The sequence below is a fragment of the Scyliorhinus canicula genome, chromosome 14 (genome assembly GCF_902713615.1).
Source record: "Scyliorhinus canicula chromosome 14, sScyCan1.1, whole genome shotgun sequence".
NCBI classification, from domain to species: domain Eukaryota; kingdom Metazoa; phylum Chordata; class Chondrichthyes; order Carcharhiniformes; family Scyliorhinidae; genus Scyliorhinus; species Scyliorhinus canicula.
Window position 1 is genome coordinate 45,675,400 of NC_052159.1, and position 24,076 is coordinate 45,699,475.

General features: G+C 46.2%; 1 protein-coding gene across 1 annotated transcript in view; it reads right to left on the bottom strand.

The window, feature by feature from the left end:
• Window positions 1-12,302, bottom strand: part of LOC119977402 (microtubule-associated tumor suppressor candidate 2-like) — a 61,188-nt gene extending 48,886 nt beyond the window's left edge. The window contains exons 1-2 of the mRNA XM_038818256.1: window positions 12,038-12,302; window positions 11,022-11,088 (exon numbers count right to left, since the gene is read on the bottom strand). Of these exons, the coding sequence (XP_038674184.1) occupies window positions 11,022-11,088; window positions 12,038-12,091 (121 nt within the window). The 5' untranslated portion in view covers window positions 12,092-12,302. The remainder of the gene's footprint in view (window positions 1-11,021; window positions 11,089-12,037) is intronic.
• Window positions 12,303-24,076: the final 11,774 nt, after the last annotated feature.

A 24,076-nucleotide genomic window follows, 5' to 3' on the forward strand; every position in this document is an offset into this window, starting at 1 on the left:
CAATATGGTGGAATTTAAAATACAGATGGAGGGTGAGAAAGTAAAATCAAATACTAGTGTTTTGTGTTTAAACAAAGGAGATTACAAGGGGATGAGAGAAGAACTAGCTAAGGTAGACTGGGAGCTAAGACTTTATGGTGGAACAGTTGAGGAACAGTGGAGAACCTTCCAAGCGATTTTTCACAGTGCTCAGCAAAGGTTTATACCAACAAAAAGGAAGGACGGAAGAAAGAGGGAAAATCGACCGTGGATATCTAAGGAAATAAGGGAGAGTATCAAATTGAAGGAAAAAGCATATAAAGTGGCAAAGATTGCTGGGAGATTAGAGGACTGGGAAATCTTTAGGGGGCAACAGAAAGCTACTAAAAAAGCTATAAAGAAGAGTAAGATAGAGTATGAGAGTAAACTTGCTCAGAATATAAAAACAGACAGTAAAAGTTTTTACAAATATATAAGACAAAAAAGAGTGGCTAAGGTAAATATTGGTCCTTTAGAGGATGAGAAGGGAGTTTTAATAATGGGAAATGAGGAAATGGCTGAGGAACTGAACAGGTTTTTTGGGTCGGTCTTCACAGTGGAAGACACAAATAACATGCCAGTGACTGATAGAAATGAGGCTATGACAGGTGAGGACCTTGAGACGATTGTTATCACTAAGGAGGGAGTGATGGGCAAGCTAATGGGGCTAAAGGTAGACAAGTCTCCTGGCCCTGATGGAATGCATCCCAGAGTGCTAAAAGAGATGGCTAGGGAAACTGCAGATGCACTAGTGATAATTTACCGAAATTCACTAGACTCTGGGGTGGTCCCGGTGGATTGGAAATTAGCAAACGTGACGCCACTGTTTAAAAAAGGAGGTAGGCAGAAAGCAGGAAATTATAGGCCAGTGAGTTTAACTTCGGTAATAGGGAAGATGCTGGAATCTATCATCAAGGAAGAAATTGCGAGGCATCTGGATAGAAATTGTCCCATTGGGCAGACGCAGCATGGGTTCGTAAAAGGCAGGTCGTGCCTAACTAATTTAGTGGAATTTTTTGAGGACATTACCAGTGCAGTAGATAACGGGGAGCCGATGGATGTGGTATATCTGGATTTCCAGAAAGCCTTTGACAAGGTGCCACACAAAAGGTTGCTGCATAAGATAAAGATGCATGGCATTAAGGGTAAAGTAGTAGCATGGATAGAGGATTGGTTAATTAATAGAAAGCAAAGAGTTGGGATAAATGGGTGTTTCTCTGGTTGGCAATCAGTAGCTAGTGGTGTCCCTCAGGGATCCGTGTTGGGCCCACAATTGTTCACAATTTACATTGATGATTTGGAGTTGGGGACCAAGGGCAATGTGTCCAAGTTTGCAGATGACACTAAGATGAGTGGTAAAGCGAAAAGTGCAGAGGATACTGGAAGTCTGCAGAGGGATTTGGATAGGTTAAGTGAATGGGCTCGGGTCTGGCAGATGGAATACAATGTTGACAAATGTGAGGTTATCCATTTTGGTAGGAATAACAGCAAACGGGATTATTATTTAAACGATAAAATATTAAAGCATGCCGCTGTTCAGAGAGACTTGGGTGTGCTAGTGCATGAGTCACAGAAGGTTGGTTTACAAGTGCAACAGGTGATTAAGAAGGCAAATGGAATTTTGTCCTTCATTGCTAGAGGGATGGAGTTTAAGACTAGGGAGGTTATGTTGCAATTGTATAAGGTGTTAGTGCGGCCACACCTGGAGTATTGTGTTCAGTTTTGGTCTCCTTACTTGAGAAAGGACGTACTGGCGCTGGAGGGTGTGCAGAGGAGATTCACTAGGTTAATCCCAGAGCTGAAGGGGTTGGATTATGAGGAGAGGTTGAGTAGACTGGGACTGTACTCGTTGGAATTTAGAAGGATGAGGGGGGATCTTATAGAAACATTTAAAATTATGAAGGGAATAGATAGGATAGATGCGGGCAGGTTGTTTCCACTGGCGGGTGACAGCAGAACTAGGGGGCATAGCCTCAAAATAAGGGGAAGTAGATTTAGAACTGAGTTTAGGAGGAACTTCTTCACCCAAAGGGTTGTGAATCTATGGAATTCCTTGCCCAGTGAAGCAGTTGAGGCTCCTTCATTACATGTTTTTAAGGTAAAGATAGATAGTTTTTTGAAGAATAAAGGGATTAAGGGTTATGGTGTTCGGGCCGGAAAGTGGAGCTGAGTCCACAAAAGATCAGCCATGATCTCATTGAATGGCGGAGCAGGCTCGAGGGGCCAGATGGCCTACTCCTGCTCCTAGTTCTTATGTTCTTATGTTCTTATGCACCATAGAAAGCAATCTTTCTGGTTGTATCACAGCCTGGTATGGATCCTGCTCTGCCCAAGACCGCAGGAAACTACAAAAGGTTGTGAATGTAGCCCAGTCCATCACGCAAACCAGCCTCCCATCTATTGACTCTATCTATCGTTCCCGCTGCCTCAGAAAGGCAGCCAGCATAATTAAGGACCCCACGCATCCCGGACATACTCTCGTCCACCTTCTTCCGTCAGGAAAAAAATACCAAAGTTTGAGGTCACGTACCATCCGACTCAAAAACAGGTTCTTCCCTACTGCCATCAGACTTTTGAATGGACCCACCTCATATTAAGTATTAAGTTGATCTTTTCTCTACACCTTGCTATAACTGTAACATTATATTCTGAAGTCTCTCCTTCCTTCCCTATGTACGGTATGCATTGTTTGTACAGCATTCAAGAAACAATACTTTTCACTGTATATCAATATATGTGACAATAATAAATCAAATTAAATCAAATCAGGTGCAGTTGTGCTTTCTTGGTGGTAGCGTCGACGTGGGTGGACCCGGACAGCTGAATTTGAAGCTAGAATTTGAAGTTACACAACTTGGCAGTGCAGAGGGGAGACCACCTGCACCAGGAAGAGATGACAGACTGCCACATTTAGGGGAGGCACGGTGGCACAGTGGCTAGCACTGCTGCCTCACAGCATCAGGGACCCAGGTTCGATTCCGATCTCGGGTGACTGTCTGTGTGGAGTTTGCTCTTTCTCCCCGTGTCTGCGTGGGTTTCTTCCGGGTGATCGGTTTCCTCCCACAGTCCAAAGTTTTGCAGGTTAGCTGGGCTGGTTGTGCTAAATTGCCCAATGTGAGGTTACGGGGATAAGGTAGGGATTGAGCCTCGGTAGGGTGCCCTGTCTGAGGGTCGGTGCAGACTCGATGGGCCGAATGGCCTCCTTCTGAACTGTAGAGATTCTATGATCTGCTCCGATCAGGAGGAGGTAGAAGAGGGGTGAGGGGCAACTCGCGAAGGAGAAGGAAGAGAAAGGACATCGGGCCATGGCTAGATTCGCTTGGGCCATCAGGCTAGGGGCACCCTCATAGCCTCCAGGTTTGGGGCAAGCAGGACTAGGGTTGAGAATATCTCGAACTGTAGGGACTATTACCTCAGAATTAGTGTGGTGCCAGTGGTAGGTGTCTGTGACGGTGCCCGATAACATGGACAGGGCGGTAAAGCCATTGGCTGGACTCAGCAGGAGAATGATGATGACTTGCATTGAGGAAAGAGCGATGCTCCTCTATTCCTCAGCAATATGTCTGACAGAGAACTGAACCTGTCCTGCCAATGATCAGGCTTATCATGGGGTTTAGGAACACGGGATGAGTTCTCATCTGCAACAATCCCCTTCGTGGTCGGGGATTCTGTTGTGTTTCTCCAACTCCCCTCCGGGATGGGTCAACCTCTCTACACTTTCAGCCCATGGAATTCTCGTCACTGGAGAAGACTGGCTGCAACGAGAGGCCTGAGCATTGATGCTGGGTGGGGTGTGGGGGGTTGGGGATGCTGCCAGCAGAAGCGTTGTCTTCACTATGGGATAGAGGGGCAGCTGGAGTCAGATCCAGAAGCCCTGCCGTCCTCTGGCGCTGACACTGGTGGATTATCACCAGCGCCAGCTTCATGCAGGTGAAGCCCTCAGCCATGGTGATCATGCCCTCAGTATGAAAGTCATGAGCTGAGTCATGCAGAACACATCCCGCACAATGGCCTACATTCGGACACCACGTTCGCAGTATTGGCCTCGCTGCAAAGGAGTGACGGCACCATTTACTTGGATATCTGAGGAGAGCTGCTGACCACCTTTCCTGATTCTCACGACTCTACCTTTGCAGTTCCAAAAGCTCGGGGATGACCGGCACCTGGGGCACATCATCGGCCAGGGGCTCAGCTGTGTCCAGGGCCCTAGCATTCCTCCGAGTGCCAGATCCCTGGGACGTCCCTGCCTCCACCTGTCGTGGATCATCAGCTGTGAGGTTCTCATCTGTGAGTCACCCGGAAGCCGGTCCACTGGGTAATCCCAGCGAGGTGCAAGTATCTGGGCTAGTGGAGGGTGCGGGTGACAACTGTGATGCTTCTTTAAGGGTTATATCTGAGAAGTCTTCTTCAGAACTGCTCGGGTCTGGTGATTCCAGGGGGTGCAAAGACGGTCCTGGATGCTCGTCCGAATGCCCTACAAGGGAAGGGAGATGGCATTAGCACATCGCGGGTGAAAAATTAGGCAACATGTCTACTCGCATGAGGTTTCAGGAATGATCGGTGCAGGCGGAGTACTGCTCCTCCCCAGCCAGCTCAAGGGTTCTTTACTCATGTGAGGTCAGGTTTCGGAGCTCCCACATGACATGCCCGCTCACGCCTGTTATACTCAAGTTTGTCCTACAGAGACACTGATGGGGAGAGTATAGGTGGGTGTCCTGCCAGTTCAGATCGTTAAGGAATGGCATTTGTGGGACTGGAGTGGGAACGGGGATGTGAGGAACAGAGTTAACAGTTGGGGGCAGCAAGTAAGATGGGGGGGGGGGGGGGGGGGGCGGAGGGGGTTGGAGAAGAGGTCCTCATCACCTGTGAGCAACCTGGAGGTGTGAGGTGGGGGGGGGGGGGGCGAATGAGAGACTGGAGGTAGCAGACCTACCCTGGCCACTGGAAGAAGGTGATTTAACTTCCTGCCCTGCTGCCCATCTTCTGGAACTCACCAAGGCAGCTATTGCCTTCCAGGCGGGGGTGGAAACCCTGCTGGTGGGTCGCCTCCTGGATTGCGGGTACAGGACTTCCCACCTCTGCTGCACACCATCCAGGAGTCTGGTCAGGGCTCCCCGCTCACAGATCTGGAACTAGTGCTGGGGAGGCGTTTATATGGAGATCCCCAGTGATTGCAGAGATCAAGTACCCCTGGGGTGCGTGAATCAGTAGGAGGGCGTTAATAATGCGCGTGGTTCTCGTGGGAAGAAAAATCTTTCTTTAAAAGGCATACATTTAGAATTAGAATTAGAACAGTACAGCACAGAACAGGCCCTTCGGTCCTCGATGTTGTGCCGAGCAATGATCACCCTACTCAAGCCCACGTATCCACCCTATACCAGTAACCCAACAACCCCCATTAACCTTATTTTTTAGGACACTAAGGGCAATTTAGCATGGCCAATCCACCTAACCCGCGCATCTTTGGACTGTGGGAGGAAACCGGAGCACCCGGAGGAAACCCACGCACACACGGGGAGGACGTGCAGACTCCGCACAGACAGTGACCCAGCCGGGAATCGAACTGGGACCCTGGAGCTGTGAAGCATTGATGCTAACCACCATGCTACCGTGCTGCCCTATGCTCTATGCGAGATCCTGCTAGTCACTCTATTTTTCTCACTGATACTTTGCCATTGTTTGGTAAGATTCCACCCGTTGTTTCCCTTCAGGACTGTTTGTGGCTTTGAACAGTAAGAGAGGAGGTGAAAGTGCAAATGTTGTGTCTCTTGTGTTTAAATGGAAACATACCAAAGGAAGGGGATATTGGGGGTGACTGAGGTGCCGACCAGAATGTCATAGAGGGAATGGTCCCTTTAGAATGCTGAAAGGAAAGGATGTGTTTGATGGTGGCATCACGCTGGAGCTGACGGACATGGTGGAGGATGCTTTGTTGGAAACGGAGGCTGGTGGAGTGGAAGGTGAGAGCATAGGGAACCTTATCATGGTTTTGGGAGGAACGGGAAGGGGTGACAACAGAAGTGTATGAAATGGATCAGACACGGCAGAGGACCCTGTCAACAACACTGAGGGGAAACCTCAGATGAGGAAAAAGAAACTAAAAGTGCTAACATGGAAGGTTGCATCATCTGGACAGATGCGACAGAGACAGTAAAACAGGGGAAATTGATTAGAGTCCTTAAAGGAAGTGAAGGGGAGGAAATATAGTCAAAAGTAACTGTGGAGTCTAAGGATTTCTAGTGAATATTGATTTATATTTTGCCCCAAGAAATAAAGGCAGAAACGTCAAGGGAAGAGTTGGAGAAGGATCAGGTGAAGGTGAGAGATGGTGCAAGCAAAGTCAATGTAATTTTCCACTTCAAAACCGGAGTAGCGCAAGTGTCTTGCATTGAGGAGCGCAGATACCGCTGAGTGCTGTAGGACTGTAGAAGGTTCCAGAGACAGGGGGCGAGCGAGGTGTGGGGCCAGTTGAACTGAAAACAAGGATGAGAATTTTAAAACTGGCATTATCAAATAGGCCACTTGTTCCATACCGCACCACTTTTCATTTCAATGGTGCGAATCGCTACGGTCAGTTTTCCACCTCTAAGCCGAAAATGATCTCCAATAATTTCGAGGCTAAAATGTTTAATTCTAAACTGCTGGAATAAATAATTAAAGCCAAGTTGCTGCTTACCATATTTGATGGGAGGTCGACCCAAATCTGAACAAGTCATCATGCATTTCATGGATTATGCTTTCGAATGTGAGAATGACCTTCAGAAAAATGTCAAATTACAATTTAAACTGTATATATTATTTAATGCATGGACTTTGGGATGAAATCTCAGCTGAGTGTTTCATGTTTCTTCACCATCATTAGGAATAAAGTAATAATCAGAACCACATCATAAAATTTTGATGTCGCCATATCATTATAAAATGAACCTTACCCAACAAAAGCCATCACAATTGAAAAATGATACTAACTCATTTTTATTAAAATATCAGTTCTATTAAAAAATTATGAAAGGAGTCCATCATACTGCGTGAGCAGCTACGAGCTACATTACAGTTAATTGGAATAATAATGAGGTACTGAAGCAGAATAATTCTTATGAACAAAATCTATTTTGAAAATAACGTGCAAAAAGACATGCGTTACATTAACATTGATTTCATGTTTTTGTGCATTGTTAAAAATTTAAGCAGAGATGGCGATCACTGTATAAATGTTAAACGATTTATTTGGGCCAGCAGCGTGAAGGAGCTGAATGAACATCAGTAACTGCATGCAGGAATGCCTCAGAATCAACTGATTTAAATTCATTCACAGTGCCAGGGTCAGCAATCTTTCTAATTCTCTCATCAACAATGATCATTTCAATAAAAACTATTCATTAATTTAACAGACATAAACAAAAACATGTTTCACTTATTCATATTTCTTTGTAGCACGGAAGTCAAATAGAATGTGCCATGCCTACTATAGAAACTTCCATGGGCAACCATAAGACGCTCTGGGCCTCAAGGGCCTGGCTGCAAACTTGGGTGTGGGGTGGAGAAGTCTGGCCCAGCTGGCTGTGTGGCACTAAGCATTGGCGGACTGGGTAGCTGGGGAGCAGGTGTACTGTCATTCTGAGAGAGGAGAGCTGCTGCTTAACCTACTCAATCCAAGGACACTATCAAGGAACTGTGCTTCATCACTCCTCTGGTTCTGTGCGAGAGAAGAGAATGCAATGGTGAGGTGACATGCAAAATACCCCTTGAGCACTGACTCCCACAGCCAAGATAGCACCGATTAGAATTTCCATTGATTGGCAGATTTCAGCAGAGGCTCGATTGTGCTTGTGGCCACTGTGTTATTGATAGAGCTGCCTTCTCACTCCATGTTGGATGACCAGGTCTCCATGTTCTGCATGAAGATCTGACACATGTTGGAGTTGGATTGCTCCAAGCTCTGCAATGTTGTGCAAGTGCTCGTTAGCCAGCTGCCCAGCACATCAGCATTTCCTAGTGTGCCCTTAATCATCTTTGGTTGCCAGGGTCCATGGGGTCAGTTTCTACGTCCTCTGTACTGGAGCTGATGTGTGGTCTTGTCATCTAGTGATCTGGCATCTGTTCTTTCCTATCTCTCTGCCTTAGCTGCCATACTTGCTGCCAATGATTCACCATGTGCAAGTCCCTCCCTCCTCTAAAGTACATGTGGTGCCAGTCCTGGGCTCAGATTGAGAGACTGTGTGTCTTCAGGAAGAATGACCTCTTCCAATAAAATGTCACAAGAACATCCACATTTTCAGCAGCTGAAATTAAAGAGATTAAAGTTTAGTTTTCAGTGTAAGGGTGAGTGGACAAGGTGAGTGGCTAATAAAAGAAGTTACAATTTATCATGCAGATATTGCAAGATGGAGAAGGAAAGAAAACAATATAAGTCGAGAACAGATATGTAAAAACACTACCTGATAGTTCCTTCAACGATGCTTCTCACCACAGCCATGCCTCTTCCCACCTGCCCATGAGATCCAGTGTGGGTTCTTCCACAGGGGCGTGCAGGCGGACTCAGACGTCTCATGTTACGCATAACCTTCTCTTCAAGAAAGAAGGAAGTCTGTTGATTATTTCTTGTCAGGTGTTTAGGGAATTTGTCTTTCATAGTCAAATTGTTTGTGTATTCTGTGGAAGTGGCAATGTTTGGATAAGGGAGGGGTGCAATTGGGTGGCAATAGAGTGGTCACACTGTGACTGGAGGGAAGAAGTAGGGTGCTATGGTGCATTGATAGCAGAAGAGTGAAAGGAAGCAGGGAGAGGAGAAATACTGGGAACAGTTAGTCTGCAAGTAGGCGTGAGGAAAGGGTCAGAGCGCAGTATTCCAGCGAAGTCAATTGACTTTACCTTACATTGCAACATTGTCATTGGAGCTAAGCTTCTGGCATCAACATCAACTGCAATCTCTTGCCACAGGCAGCAGTGTTTCTGGGAGTGCTTTTTACTTTGAGGTGTAAACAGAATCCCGTACCGATCCACTGCCCGTACCAGGATTTCCAAAGCAATATTGGAGAAACTGCAATGGGGGCTAGATCTGCAGGTTATGCTGCCACTGCTTTATTCAGAAGCATTCCTGCTGTCTGCACCAATTTCACTTCAAACAGTTTTGTTTTAAGGTGAGATTCTCTTTTGAAGCACTGGAGGCCTTTATAATGTTCTTTAATTTTGCTATTATTTCCCATATTCTATTCAGTGTCTTGAACTATGATACTGGTTTTCTTTGGTCTGCAGGGGGCATCCTGCACGCTTTATGTAAAGGTGAAAGAAAATGTCATTCAGAATTACAAAAGGAAAAGTACTTGGTTATTTGAAGATAATTTTGTCCTTGTCTCTAACCCAGAACCATATTTCTAATGATTTCTGGGCAGTCACTTGTAATGGTAGAGCAATCCTAACTTTGGTCCAGTCTGCAATCTGTTAATGTTGTTCTATTATCACCTGATTAGAAGTGTGATTAGAACCGTGCCATTCAGTCCCTCCGTCCCCAGTTGAAAACATGATACGGTGCTCCAAATAGAGTGGCTTGATATCGCTCTTTTAGAGTGCAGGCTGTCCTCTCTTTCTGAATTGAAACTGAGGGTGAGATTTTAACTCATTCAAAACCACTTCCACAGAGTTAAATATGGACCCTCCAAGTTCAAAGTTAAATTGATTAAAATGTAATAGGTTCGTTGAGTCACCACGCTTTTGTATTATTGTCAACCTTTGCTTTCCAAATTAATCTTGATCCTACAATGATTAGTTTGTAACTTTTTGCAGACAGAAGGAAAATGTGCACAGACACTTTGCCACTTAAACAAAAGTTTAGGAACAGTCATTCTTTAGTTCATTTCCCAGGATAAGGCCTTAGCCAATCTGTCTCAACCTGCCTGGTTTGAATTTGAACAAAGCTGGGCAGTGAGCTAAAGAGCTGGCTTGCAATGTAGAACAAGGCCAGCCACGTGGATGCAATTCCTGTACCGGCCTCCCCGAACAGGAACCGGAATGTGGCGACTAGGGGCTTTTCACAGTACCTTCATTGAAGCCTACTTGTGACAATAAGCGATTAGGAGGGTTGGGGGGGGGGGGGGGGGGGGGGGTGAAAAAGGAGAAAAATCTGTACAAACTGTATAGTTGATTGTTGGGAAGAATGTTCCCCGGGTGTTTATTTGCTGTAATCTACTTTGATACAAGTTTGAATAAAATGCGTTTTAAAAAAAAACTATTCCATGCTGCAGTCACCATGGCAATACCTCCACCAATTAAGAGTCCACTTGCCAACCGATCATCACTCTCTTTTCATGCAGTACAAATTGTTGTTCCCACGTTACAGCTGGTAATTTTTTGCAAGTTATGCTGATGGGTGATGATGTGTCATTTTTTAGCAATACTTTGTAATTTTTCCTTGGTATTTATATTATTATTTACTACCGGTTACAGATAATAAAGTGCAAATTGACTAAGCACAGTCTATTTCTCATGCCTTTATACAGTAGTTCACATGAACTTTTGGATGTTTATCTTATTCAATTTATTAAACTCCTGTCTGTACCGCAGCCTAAAGGAATGATGCACCTTATTTGGAAATGACTCACAGTGATTTGGACAATAATATTTAAACATTTACGCCAGTTAGGCTGTACTAACATCTAAGACCTGAAAACATCCATTAACATGAAGCAAAGTTGGAACAAAATTGTAGATAATTCATGAAACAGTGTAATGAAGCCTTATGAGATGAAAATGGAGATTATGCAGAATTTGAAAGTGTGGTAAGAGAACCACTTGATAACACTCAGGTTAGGGCAGAAACAAGTCGTGATCTCATCACCATATCTGCAAGGTGAATTATGGACCTGTATTTCCCCGATGGAATAAAAGTAGCCATCAGACCCATATAAATATTTCTGTGCATTTCCTTTGTCGGAACCATTTAGAAAAAAATATATAGTTAGAGGACAAGTAGCAATAGTTGATGAGCCTTTAATTGTTCAGCTTACCGACTTCCTCCTTGATATGAGCAAGCTCAATGGAGAGCTCTTTCTCTTTGATAAGGACGCTTTCATTCTGCAAATAAGGATAGAAACATTTAGAATACAAGGAATAGGCAATTGTAATAAGACTCTGCCCCCACCCAGTGAACCTCATGGAATAAAAAACAGGTTGCTTCTATAAGAGGCAGGGGTGTCCCAATCTGCCTAACTGTTACCCAGGCAGGCAATGACAGTGGAAATCTACCCCAGTAATCTGTACTTCCTGACAAACGTCTGTTCTGAGGTAAGTGTTCACAATCACAATTAACTATGCACATACACCCCCGGAGATTTTATTTAATGTACTTTCTACGAAGGCCTCAACCTATCCTTTATCACAGTAACTCACTGAGGCCTTCTTAATAGCTACTAAAGTCAGGAGCTACCTTTTCTGAGACTTGCACGTCCAGAATTATCTCGGAGCTGCGAAACATTAAATAGTTACAGGAGATTAGTAAATTGCAAACTCTCTCCTAGAGGCTCAGAAATAACATGCAAATCAAGACAAAAAACAAAAAAATACGCTTCTCTTCAAACTGAAAAGCCGGAGATCTGAGATTGAAAAACTAACTTACAGAGAGAATGAAAAGCAACCACACACATTCTCCCAGCCTATTCAAATGTTTAAAAAAAATAACAGCGACAGTGCAACATTATTAAAATATAGGTTAAAATAGTGAACAAAACTCCGCTTTGGAGTTGACCCTTAATTATAATGTTACCCAGTAAGACAGAAAATGATCAGATTAAGTTATTACAGTGGATAGAGTTGGTATTGAACTGCAGCTTTGCATATACCCTGGATCTTCAACATTTGCAATATAATAATATAAACCTGCCAGGCCACTATGAATAAAAATTGGGTATTTTTCCTCATAAATCACTTTTAGCAATCATAAAGCCATTTCAATTGGGGCTGCACCATGACTTTAGTCTTCACCCTGCATCAGCGGAACAAAAAGAAACAACAGAAGCTCAATTACCCTCTTGTCCAGGCAGCCAAAGCAGTAATACAGCTTGCAACAGCAATGGCCCATCCTGGCAGGCTTGCTGATCCACAAGCCTGCTTCATTCAGTCGGTCTGCTCATAAGTCCTTTGCTGCAATGATTTTTAGTGAATGCTGCACACTGGCGACAGTAACCACCGCTCCCCACTCCCCCAACCTGCATGTGGCACTACAAACTACCTTATTCCTCCTAATATTTCCAGACACACATAAAGGGGAGTGAAAGGGAGATTATCAACATCCTGCTCAGGGGGAGGTTACTGTGCCAGTGCATTCAGCATCAGAATGAGGCTGATCAATAAGGGTATGTCGCTGATTCCGTGACTCTTAAAGCTGACAGCTGGGGATTTGTAAATGTAATGCACAGAAACAAAAAGAAACAAAAGTCCATGACAAAAAGTATATAAATCGCTGATTTTATGAAGGAAATGGTTCCCTGTAATCAGCTGTAGCATCAATATAAATCTACATTCCTGGCAGCTGGCTGCAGCCAGCAGTTGTGTATTTAAAATATGTCCCTTTAAAAAGTCACTGTTTTGTTACACAGCCACTAGCTTCATTGTGGTAATGGGTGGGATTACAATAATTCAAACCCAGATATATGCAAGATACCTTTGTTTAGTGTACACAAGAACTAAAGTGGCACTGCACAGTACATCAATCAATTCGGATTTGTTCCTTCAATGTATTGCGTTCTGTTTAAGGTTGTGTACACAGCCTGAATTTTACAACAGCAAAATAAATAAAAATCAGACTCCATCAGCATCTGAGAAGAAAAAAGATAGGTTTGTGTTTCACAGAAATCTTTTGTTGTAGCTGACGTCTTCTCTCTTTCCTGATGCAGATGTATTTTCTGTTTTTTACTGCAGGTTTGCAATATTTGCAGGTTTTTCTTTTCAGCTCCATGTAAGCTGAACGTAGAATCACTAAAACAACCATTCACTACAATGGGTAATCAAAGTTAACTTAAGAGATAGATCAATTTAAAGTTATTTATCTGTTAAATGCACCAAGAGAAAATGTGCATTAATTACTAAGAAATAAATGGCTGACATTTAAACAATATTGTCCTCCTTCCAGGTCATCAACAACAATTCAATGATAAGGGAATCATTTTATAGTGTTGTAACTGTTGTTATATAGGCAAATTTGGCAGTTTTCTGTGCACAGTAAAGGTACTCATGAACAAAGGAGAACAATGATCATTTTTGGTATTTGGTCAGACAGGTTTGCTAACCATGTTATGAGGAGAATTGCCTGATCTTTTAAAGGGGAGATTTTAACAATCCAGTACCAGACAGAGCCTCAGTTTATAGTCCTGCCAGAAAGACAACGGGCTGGATTCTCCAATTTTGCGGCTAAACACCGACGCCGGAGTTCGAATTGTGGCATTTTACAACGCCAAAATCGGTGCCGAACCCTCACCGATCCTGGGACCGGTGAGAAGCTGGCAGCGGCACCAGGTAAAACTCCCGGCTCCCGTGCCAAAACCGCCGGCGAATGGTCGGGTTCGTGGCTGCGCATGCTCACGGCCATGACCTGCAGTGGATGCGCTGTACAACATGGCGTCAGCCGTGCGCGGACCCAACCTGCCAAATACTGCCCCACAGGACAACCCCTGGCCAACCCCCACCACTCCCCCCCAGCCCTTGTGGAAGCCCCACCAGTCCCAGGCTCCCGGCCGACTGTGGTGGCGCTGTCATGCCGTGTTCCCGACCACTCAGACCACACATCAACCGCGCGGTCGGGAACCCGGCCCATTGGAGGCGGAGCATCGAGGGAGGGCCTTCCGATGACCCGCCAACGCTGTTCCAACGGTGTGCAACGCAATGATGCCATTTCGGAGGGGGTTGGAGGCTGGAAAACCGGGGTCAGGCTGACGCCGCCCCCGATATGGGTGTCGGAAGGAATTCTCTGCCCGATCGCCGAATTCGATATCAGCTCAGGGCAATGGAGAAACCTGCCCTACATCTCTGAAAATGCAGCATTCCCTCAGTATTGCACTAAAGGATCAGCAGAGACTATGCGTTCAATTCCTGGAATGGGTCTCTGGTCCCACCACCTTTTAGTGTAACATTATGAGCTCTGCAGAGACTGATAACTTTACAAAAGGAAATTTGAGCTTCCAGTTGATAGCTGAAATGTTGACACAACACGATTTCACATTTTAAAATCTTTACTGTAACAAAGACAAAACTTAAAATTTACCAAACACTATTTTTGCAGGTACTTAACCTTTAAACTACAGAACAGAACATTCCCCTTTTTATTTTTGACGCAACCAAAAAGAACTTCACAGGTATACCTGACATCGTCTCCTAAGTAGTAATTTGATTTTCCTGGGCCCAGTTCAATGGGATTCTTAGCTTCCGAGGGTTAACTTCCATTCCTTTCTTATCCCAGTCTGGTAACCTTTAACCCCAGAACCGTCTTTCACAGTGAGGGTTTTTCCTGGAGGTTCTCCCTCCAGTGCAGATCTTCCAACCTAATTTGAAGTCCTCACAAATTTGATCTTTTCAATCCGAGCATGAGCTCCCATACACATTTCTGCACACTAAATAATAGAGCCTTTTAGCCTCCAGCTGCGTCCTATCTGCCAGATCTTGACAAACCTCACCTATCTGTGAGTTTTCATGGATTCCACTCTCAAAGACCATCTCCATAGTAATATGAATCGCATAGGCCTGGCATTCAGGTAGAAATACTGATTATCTATCCTTGAGGCACCAGTTCTCTTTCAACTTAAATGCTCATGATCTGACATTTTCAACACCTTTCCAGGACTTTGGGGACCATCAGTCCAACCACTGTAAACATAGATGCTGCTGCCATTATCTCCAAGTGTGAACACCTTAAATGTTATTTTCAACAAAACAACCCAGGCTGCCCTTAAATCTTTAGCAGCCACATGACCCAGGTCTGTTGGGCGGCACGGTAGCACAGTGGTTAGCACTGTTGCTTCTTAGCTCCAGGGTCCCAGGTTCTATTCCCGGCTTAGGTCACTGTCTGTGTGGAGTCTGCACGTTCTCCCTTCTCCCCGTGTCTGAGTGAGTTTCCTCCGGATGCTCCGATTTCCTCCCACAAGTCCCAAAAGACATGCTGTTAAGTAATTTGGACATTCTGAATTCTCCTTCTGTGCACCCGAACAGGCTCTAAAGGAATGTGGCAACTAGGGGCTTTTCACACTAACTTCAATACAGTGTTAATATAAGCTTACTTGTGACAATAAAGATTATTACTATTGTTAGACAGACTTCAGAACAAGTCACATGACTCCCTTCATTTGATCCAATCTGAAAGACACAGTGCGAAAGATACATATTATTATTAACCTCATATATGTAACAGTATTATCACTGAGCCAAGATGACACTATCTTCTTGTTATACTTGTGGTAGAACGGTGTATGACCTTCTTTGGAACTAATGACCCACAAATGTCCTAATTCGGTCCAAGACTTAATCATGCGATTTTCCTTCATAAAAATGAAGGTATTTACAGTTCAGTGAAATTCGATAAACTATGTTACCAGATGACAGAATTGTAGAAATATTAAAGACATGAAGGAGACCATTTAACCCATCATGCCTATGCTATTTATTGAGCTAATGCTATAATTATTTTACAAAGGCTATAGAGTTAACACGGTTTTACACTGGTAAAACTGTCTTTTATTTTAACCACTGGCAATTAAAAAAAATTTGATCATGGTATGTGGGCATAGCTAGCTGGGACACCATTTATTGCCCATCCCTGAGGGCATTTCAGAGTGGATCTGGAGTCACATGTAGGCCAGACCAGGTAAGGACGACAGATTTCCTTCCCCAAAGGACATTAGTGAACCAGATGGGTTGCTACGAAAAATCGACAATGGTTTCATGGTCACTTTTAATTCAGACTTTTTTAAAATTTAATTCAAATTCCCCAGATGTTGGTGAGGAGAACTTTGCAGAGTCAACTGGGAAGTGCATGCCTCCATCAATTTCATTGCCATAAAAGACCTGTTCGTTTTACCAGTATAAAACCATGTTAACTCTTTAATCTTTGTCAAATAATTGCAGCATTAGCTCAATAAATAGCACAGGCATGATGTCTTTAATGTTTCTATGATTGTCATCTGGCAACATATTTTGTTGAATTTCATGGGGCAGAGCCAGGATGCATGGGTACAGTAAGATAAAAGCAAGTTACTGCAGATGCTGGAATATGAAACAAAAACTGAAAATGCTGGATGATGTCAGCAAGTCTGACAGCATCTGTGGAGAGAAAGGAGCTAACGTTTTGAGTCTGGATGACTCTTTGTCAAAGCAAGAGGGAACTGGAAATAGGATCAAATTTGTACTGTTGTGGGAAGTGGAGCAGAGGGTCTGGATAGAGGGCCAGCGGTAGGTAGAGATGGTCAAAGATGTTGGGGACAGAAAGATAAAAGGAATGTAAATGGCAGTGATAATGACTAAGAATCACAGAATCATAGAATTTACAGTGCAGAAGGAGGCCATTCGGCCCATCGAGTCTGCACTGGCTCTTGGAAAGAGCACCCTACCCAAGCCCACACCTCCACCCTATCCACATTACCCAGTAACCCCACCCAACACAAAGGGCAATTTTGGACACGAAGGGCAATTTAGCATGGCCAATCCACCTAACCTGCACGTCTTTGGACTGTGGGAGGAAACTGGAGCACCCGGAGGAAACCCACGCACACACGGGGAGAACGTGCAGACTCCGCACAGACAGTGACCCAAGCCGTGAATCGAACCTGACCTGGGACCCTGGAGCTGTGAAGCAATTGTGCTAACCACAATGCTACCGTGCTGCCCTAAAGAAGGGTGCTGATGGTGGCATGATCAGAATGTGTTAATGACAGAACAGAGGTAAACAGTGTGTCAAAGGGCAACTTGAACAGCATGATGCCACCACCAAATACATCTTCCCCTCACTCCCCGTCAGCATTCCGCATGGACCGCTCTCTCCAGGAAGCCATGGTCCATTCCAAAACCTCACCCCAACACCTCACCCTCTTCCCACGGCACCTTCCCATGCAATCGCCTGCCTCTTTACCTCCTCCCTGCTCCCCATCCAAGGGCCTAAACACTCTCTTCAAGTGAGGCAGCGCTTCATGTATACCTTCTTCAACCTGGTCTATTGCATTCACTCAATGCAGTCAACTCTACACTGGGGAGATTAAACGCAGGCTGGGTGACCACTTTTCAGAATGCCTTTGGTTCGTCCGCAAGCAGGGCCCAGACCTTCCTGTCGCTTGCCATTTCAACTCACCGTCCTGTTCTCATGTCCGGTCTTGGCCCGCTGCAATGTTCCAGTGAAGCCCAACGCGAACTGGAGAAACAGCACCTCATCTTCCGATTAGGCACATTACAGCCTTCCGGACTAAACTTCAGACTGTGAATTCTCTCCTCCACCTTCACCCCATTTTCATTTCTATCAATTTATTTTCATTACTTCCATCGATCCGTATTTCCTTCACCATTGTCTCCCTTCACCCCACCCTACCCCACAAAGCTCCTCTGTTCCCTGTTCCAAGTTGCACTTTGACACACTGTTTACCTGTTCTGCCATTAACACATTCTGATCTCTTAATGTGTCACCAGCAGCACCCTTATTCATATTTATCACCGCCATTTACATTCTCTTTGTTGTTTTGTCCACGACATCTTTGCCAATCTCCACCTATCGCTGGCCCTCTGTCCATCCCACTGTTCCATGCCCCTCCCCACAACAGTATAAATGTCATCCTATTTCCAGTTCTTTCTAGCTTTGACAATGTGTCATCCAGACTCAAAATGTCAGCTTTGTTCTCTCTCTCTATACAGATGCTGAGAGACCTGCTGAGATTGACCAGGATTTTCTGTTTCTGTGCCTGGGTACAGTGCCCAGCTGCCAGGGCAGTGCGAGGGGACAGTGCCGGGGTATGTCCCTCTCCCCCCCGGGGCCATACTTACCTGTGTGGCTCCCCGAGGGTTCCCTTTGCCCGGTTCATGTTTTTAGAAACTTGTTGCTAACCTCGCCAAGGTGACAAGCTGTCTGTGCGGAGTCTGCATGTTCTCCCCGTGTCTGCAGGTTAGGTTGATTGGCCATGCTAAATTGGCCTCAATGTCCTAAAAGGTTAATTGGGGTTACTGGGTTAAGCGGATGGGATGAAGGAGGTGTGTGCTTGAGTGGGATGCGCTTTCCAAGGGCTGGTGCAGACTCGATGGGTCGAATGGCCTCCTTCTGTACTGTAAATTCTATGATTCTATGACATCACAGTCAGCGAAGGGGGAGATCCCATTGTGGGAGTGATACAGCGGGGAAGCCCACTAATGATATTTCAATGTATTTAAATTAGTTATCCCACCTTCTGGGCTCATTACGTGAATGGTGGAGTGAGTGGGGATTGTAATAGCCCGCACGGGATGGGAATGATTATCTTTCCTCGTGACTCTTGCGAATTTTGAGCTCCCTTGCTTGGGGGGGGGGGGGGGGGGGGGGGGGGGGGGGGGGGGGGGGATCTCTATTAACCTCTGTATATAAGGTCGGCCAGCAAGGCACCGGCCAGAATGGAACCCAGTAGGGATCGGCTGGTCTGTGTATATATTGTGCTGTAAATAAAAACTTTATTTCTTTTATCTTATTAAGCTGGCGATGAGGAGTAAACTGCTTTGCTGTTGCTGCTGCAACCTACTCAACTGATCCACCTCCCTGATTTTCTGGATCCAGGCTTGGATTTACATGATGCGCCATGCTTCTGGGTGGTTAGATGCATTTGACGCCTGTATTGAAGACTGGATCCAGACGCAGAAAGGATGCGTAACTTCTTCTGAGCCAAGAACATCACGGGGAACAAGCGCCAGACGGTCATATATTGAAGGCCTGCGGAGGGCACATATTTGGGGTGATCCGAAATCACATGTAACCGGCGGCATCAGATAAGCAATCGTTCAACCAGCCTCTGGCACTTGTGGCGCAACACTTTAACCTGACCCCGTCGGTAATTGTTCAAAGATATTGGTTTTCTATGGCGGAGACGCGCCCCAGTGAGTCAGTCACCGAATTTATATCATGACTACGGAAGATATCCAGGTTTTGTGAGTATCAAACTGCTTTATCCGATATGCTCCGTGATCGTTTGGTCTACAATATAAACAATATTGAAACATAGGACAAAACGTTTGGGCAAAATCTCCCTGACCTTTCAGCAGGCACTGTAGATTTCCTTGTCCCGTGATGGCGCAGAACGCGGAGTCCAAGAGATACAGGGGATGGAGGTGAACGTTTTGGGATGTCACCCCTCAGGTGGCATCCCCGCGGCTCGGCCCGAGTGCCGTGGCGACTCCAGCCTCTGGGCGCAAAGCCGGCTGCTGAAACGTGCAACATCACCAGACTCTGCTGAAGGCAATTCCGGCCGTGTCAGCGCCAGCCTAGGCATATTCGCAGGCAGCAAGAAGGCCACAGCTCAACGCCGTGGTAGGCATTAGCCGCTGTGGCCGAGCCTCGCATCCGGATGACCCAGACGAGAACAAAGACGAGGCTGAGATGCAGCTGAACTGTTTGGTGGCGCCCCGTGTGGCCCCTATTCATGGTCCGATACAGGTGAATGCCCATATGCTCCAAATGAAGTTGGATACGGGAGCTGCCATTTCTGTGATAGCACACAGCACCTTTAATCTTATCAAGTGAGGTGTGCATACTTTGACTTTAGCTGACATAGCAGCTCATTTGGCCACTTAAATGAGGGAATGGCTGAATATTGTGGGGTCCACCCTTGCTCCAGTAGTTTATGGGCACTTATCAGTTCCCCTTCCCACCATTGTTGTGCAAGGAAGCGCCCCTCGTCTGTTGGACCACGATTGGCTACATCAGCTGCAGTTGAATTGACAACATATCCTCCAAGTGGGATCTGGCGATCTGTACTGAGCAAGTTCCCCAAGATTTTCCAGCCTGGCTTGGGTACAATTAAAGGGGCTGGTTTAGCATTGGGCTAAATCGCTGGCTTTGAAAGCAGACCAAGGCAAGCCAGCAGCACGGTTCAATTCCCGTACTAGCCTCCCCGAACAGGGGTCGGAATTTGACGACTAGGGGCTTTTCACAGTAACTTCATTTGAAGCCTACTTGTGACAATAAGCGATTTTCATTTCATTTCATTTCATTTTCAAGATCCAGGTGGACCTGGAGACCCAACCCGGTACTTTCCTGCCCACCCAGCTCCCTAGCCTTTAGTGAAGAAAGTTGAGACCAAACGTCGTCGTTTGGAGAGTTTACTGTCATTAGGCCTGTGCGCTTCGATAAGTGGATGGCGTAATGAAGCCGGATAAGACAATCCGTCTCTGCAGAGACTATAAATTAACAGTGAACAAGGCTTTGAGGTTAGACCATTATCCTTTACCACGCATTGTGGATCTATATGCCGGTGGCGGTACATTTGCGAAATTGGACATGAGCAACGCTTATCTACAGCTGGAGCTCGATGAATCATCACGGCAGTACGTACTGATCAATATGCACAACGGACCCTATGAGTACACCTGGCTTCCGATCGGAGTAGCCTCCGTTTGCGCAGTGTTCCAGAGCGTCTTGCAGAGCATGCAGCGCAGATTGCCATGCATTGCGGTTTACTTGGATGATGTGCTGGTCATGGGGACCACGGAGCAAGAACATTTATCAAACCTCGAGGCGGTGTTGAAACATTTTTCGGAGTATGGGGTCCGCCTATGTCGCACAAAGTGCGTGTTTCACACAAAGGAAGTGGTATATTTGAGTTATCAGGTTGGCCGAGATGGTCTGCACCTCGGTCGCCGAGAAGGTGAGAGCCATCAAAATGGCCCCGCCCCGCGAGACGCCACCGAAATTCTCTATTTTTTTGGACTAGTAAATTACTAGGGGCGCTTTATTCCCAAGTTGGCAATCGTCCTGTAACCCCCTCCTTCATTTTCTCCTCAGGAATCACCAGCCTTGGGAATGATGGAGCAAGGCCCGGGATGAGGCATTTAGGAAAGTGAAACGGCGGTTGTCCTCTTCGGAGGCATTGATGCACTTCGATTCGTTGAAACCATTGTACGTCACATGCGATGGTTTGGGGATATAGGATTGGACAGTCCTGTCTCACCGGATGAACGATCGCCGTATACTTTTTCCTCCCGGACGCTGGCTGGGGCTGAGAAAAAATATGCCCAAATAGAAAAGAAGGTCTGGCGGTCGTCATAGACTCTGTCCAATACAGGAGGCCATTCGACCCATCAATTTTGCACCGACCCTCCAAAAGAGCACCCTACCTAGCCCCACTCCTCCGCCCTATCCCTGCAACCCATAGCCACACCTATCCTTTGGAAATGGAAACTACCAGCACGGTAACACAATAGTTAGCACTGTTGCTTCACAGCGCCAGGGTCCCAGATTCGATTCTCAGCTTGTGTCAATGTCTGTGCAGAGTCTGCGTGGGTTTCCTCCGGGTGCTCCGGTTTTCTCCCAAAAAGGTCTGAAAGACGTGCTGTTAGGTAATTTCGACATTCTAAATTCTCCCTCAGTGTAACCGAACAGATGCCGGAATGTGGCGACTAGGGGCTTTTCACAGTAACCTTATTACAGTGTTAATGTAAGCCTACTTATGAAAATAAAGATTATTATAAAGGGCAATTTTTAGCACGGCCAATCCAACAACCATGCACCTATTTGGACTGTGTTAGGAAACCGGAGCACCCGGAGGAAACCCACACAGACACGGGAGAACGTACAAACTCCACACAGAGAGTCACTCATGGTCGGAATTGAACCCGTGTCCCTGGTGCTGTGAGGCAACAGTGCTACCCATTATGCTATCGAGTTTGGGGTTAAACAGTTTCATCAGTACGTCTCTGGCCGCAATTTTTAAATCGTCACGGATCACAAGCCGTTGCTGGAACTCCGTGAAGACACGGCGATCCCGTCAATTGCATCTGCGAGGATTCAGCACTAGGCCTTTTATTGGCTGCTTACGAATACTTTTTCGGCACCGCCCAGGGACTCGGATTGTAAATGCTGATGCATTGAGCTGTCTTCCCCTGCAGACCAAATCCGCAAACCCCCCTACGACGGACAAAGTGGTTGCAGTCCTGAAATTTATGGACTCCTTGTCCATCATTGTGTCATGTATTTGTGACTGGACGCAGACAGCCCCAACGCTTGTCAAGGTGCGGCATCTGGTGCTATACAGTGTGCAGCATCAACAGGTACCAGGGGAGTTGAAAGCTTTCTCCTCCAAGCTTTCAGAGTTGACTGTGGAAGATGGTATCCTTCTGTGGGGCATGGGGGTTGTTGTTCCAAAGGACCAGACAATTGTGTTGAAGAACCTTTACAACTGGCACCCCAGGGTGTCCAAAATGAAGATGCTGGCGAGAAACCATGTCTGGTGGCCGGGTTTGGATGCAGATATTGGCCCAACAGTGCTTGGCCTGTCAAGAACACCAGAAGCTCCCAGTGACGGCACCACTCCACCCTTGGCAGTGGCAGGGCGTCCATGGTTTGCGTGCATGCCAATTTCACTGATCCATTCCTGGGATCAATGTTCCTCGTCCTGGTGGACACCCACTCAAAGTGGCTGGAGGTCCAGAGAATGGAGGCGATCATCTCCCAAGCGACCATCGGACAATTGCGCATTTCATTTTCCATTTGTGGAATCTCGGAGGTGCTCGTGACAGATAACGGGGCCTCTTTCATGACTGAGGAGTTTGCCCTTCTTGTACATGAGATTCGTCAAGTCTGCACTACCCTCCGGAATTGAATGGCTTCTCACAGAGCCGTGCAAACGGTTCAATGGGGACTAAAGAAACTGACTTCAGACTCAATGGACACCAGGCTGGCAAGATTTTTGTTCACATACAGGACCACGCCGCACACATTAACCTCGGTGGCCCCCGCGGAGATGTTAATGGGTCATAGGCTTCGTACACGACTGAGCTTGATTATTCCGACATCGGTGTGAAGGAGCACGGTCACCAGAATTTGCAAGGGCGTTGCCAAGTTTGACATTGACCTCTTCGCCACTTCGCACCTGACAATGCAGTGTCCATTCGTAACTTCAACGATGGTGCTCGCTGGCTCTCTGGGATTGTCATCCGACAGACAGGACCAGTCTCTTACCAGGTTCGACGGGATTTGGATCACATTCGCTCACGCAGGTAACTCCCTCGTGAGGTTCTTCGAAAGAAACGTGACCTTGATCCTCCGGCCTGCTGTGAATACCTCCAATCTCTCTCGACGCCTACATACCCGCAGTGTATCTTCCGTCTCTGAAATGGAGGCGCAGACCTCTCAGGTCTCGGACACCGATCAGCCACCTCCTGCAGTTCATCTGCCGTGGTGTTCCTGCTGCAGACTATGTTCACCAGGACGGTAAAAGCCAACCAATCCAGCTCATCAGCTCAATGAAGAATTGCCTGGGTTGAAAAGATCCCGACGCCCTCCACCTGTCCTCCTTCTCTGCCTCATTAGTCGTCAGGGGGGGTCTTCGGACCTTGTGGGAGAGGAATTAAATAGCCTGCATGGGGCCTACGGGGTGGGAATGATTATCTTCCCCATGGCCCTTGCGGAGTACGAGCTCCCCCACTACGGGCAGGAGAGCTCTATTGACCTCCTTATAAAAGGTCGGCCAGTAAGGCAACAACCAGAAAAGAACCTGGTAGGCATCTACTGGGCTGTGTATATATTGTGCTGTAAATAAAAACTATGTTCCTTTTCTTTTACTGAGTGTGAACTCCCTGTGTCGCTATAAAAGGTTACAATCAGGTCATAAGATCTCGCCAGCGAGATATTGCACCCACTTCACCGTTTGTGCCCATGGAATCGCGGGTACAAAATCCTGCCCAAAGTCATGGGATTATACCTTACAGACAATGTCCAAGACACCACCATCACCATTCCTGAGTAAGTCTTGACCCACCGACAGGCAGATTCACCAAAGGCGGTGGCGGCACAGTGGTCTAGTCAGGGGGGTGTGACTCATGGAGTCATTAGCATTGACTCCAGACCCCATGAAGACTCACG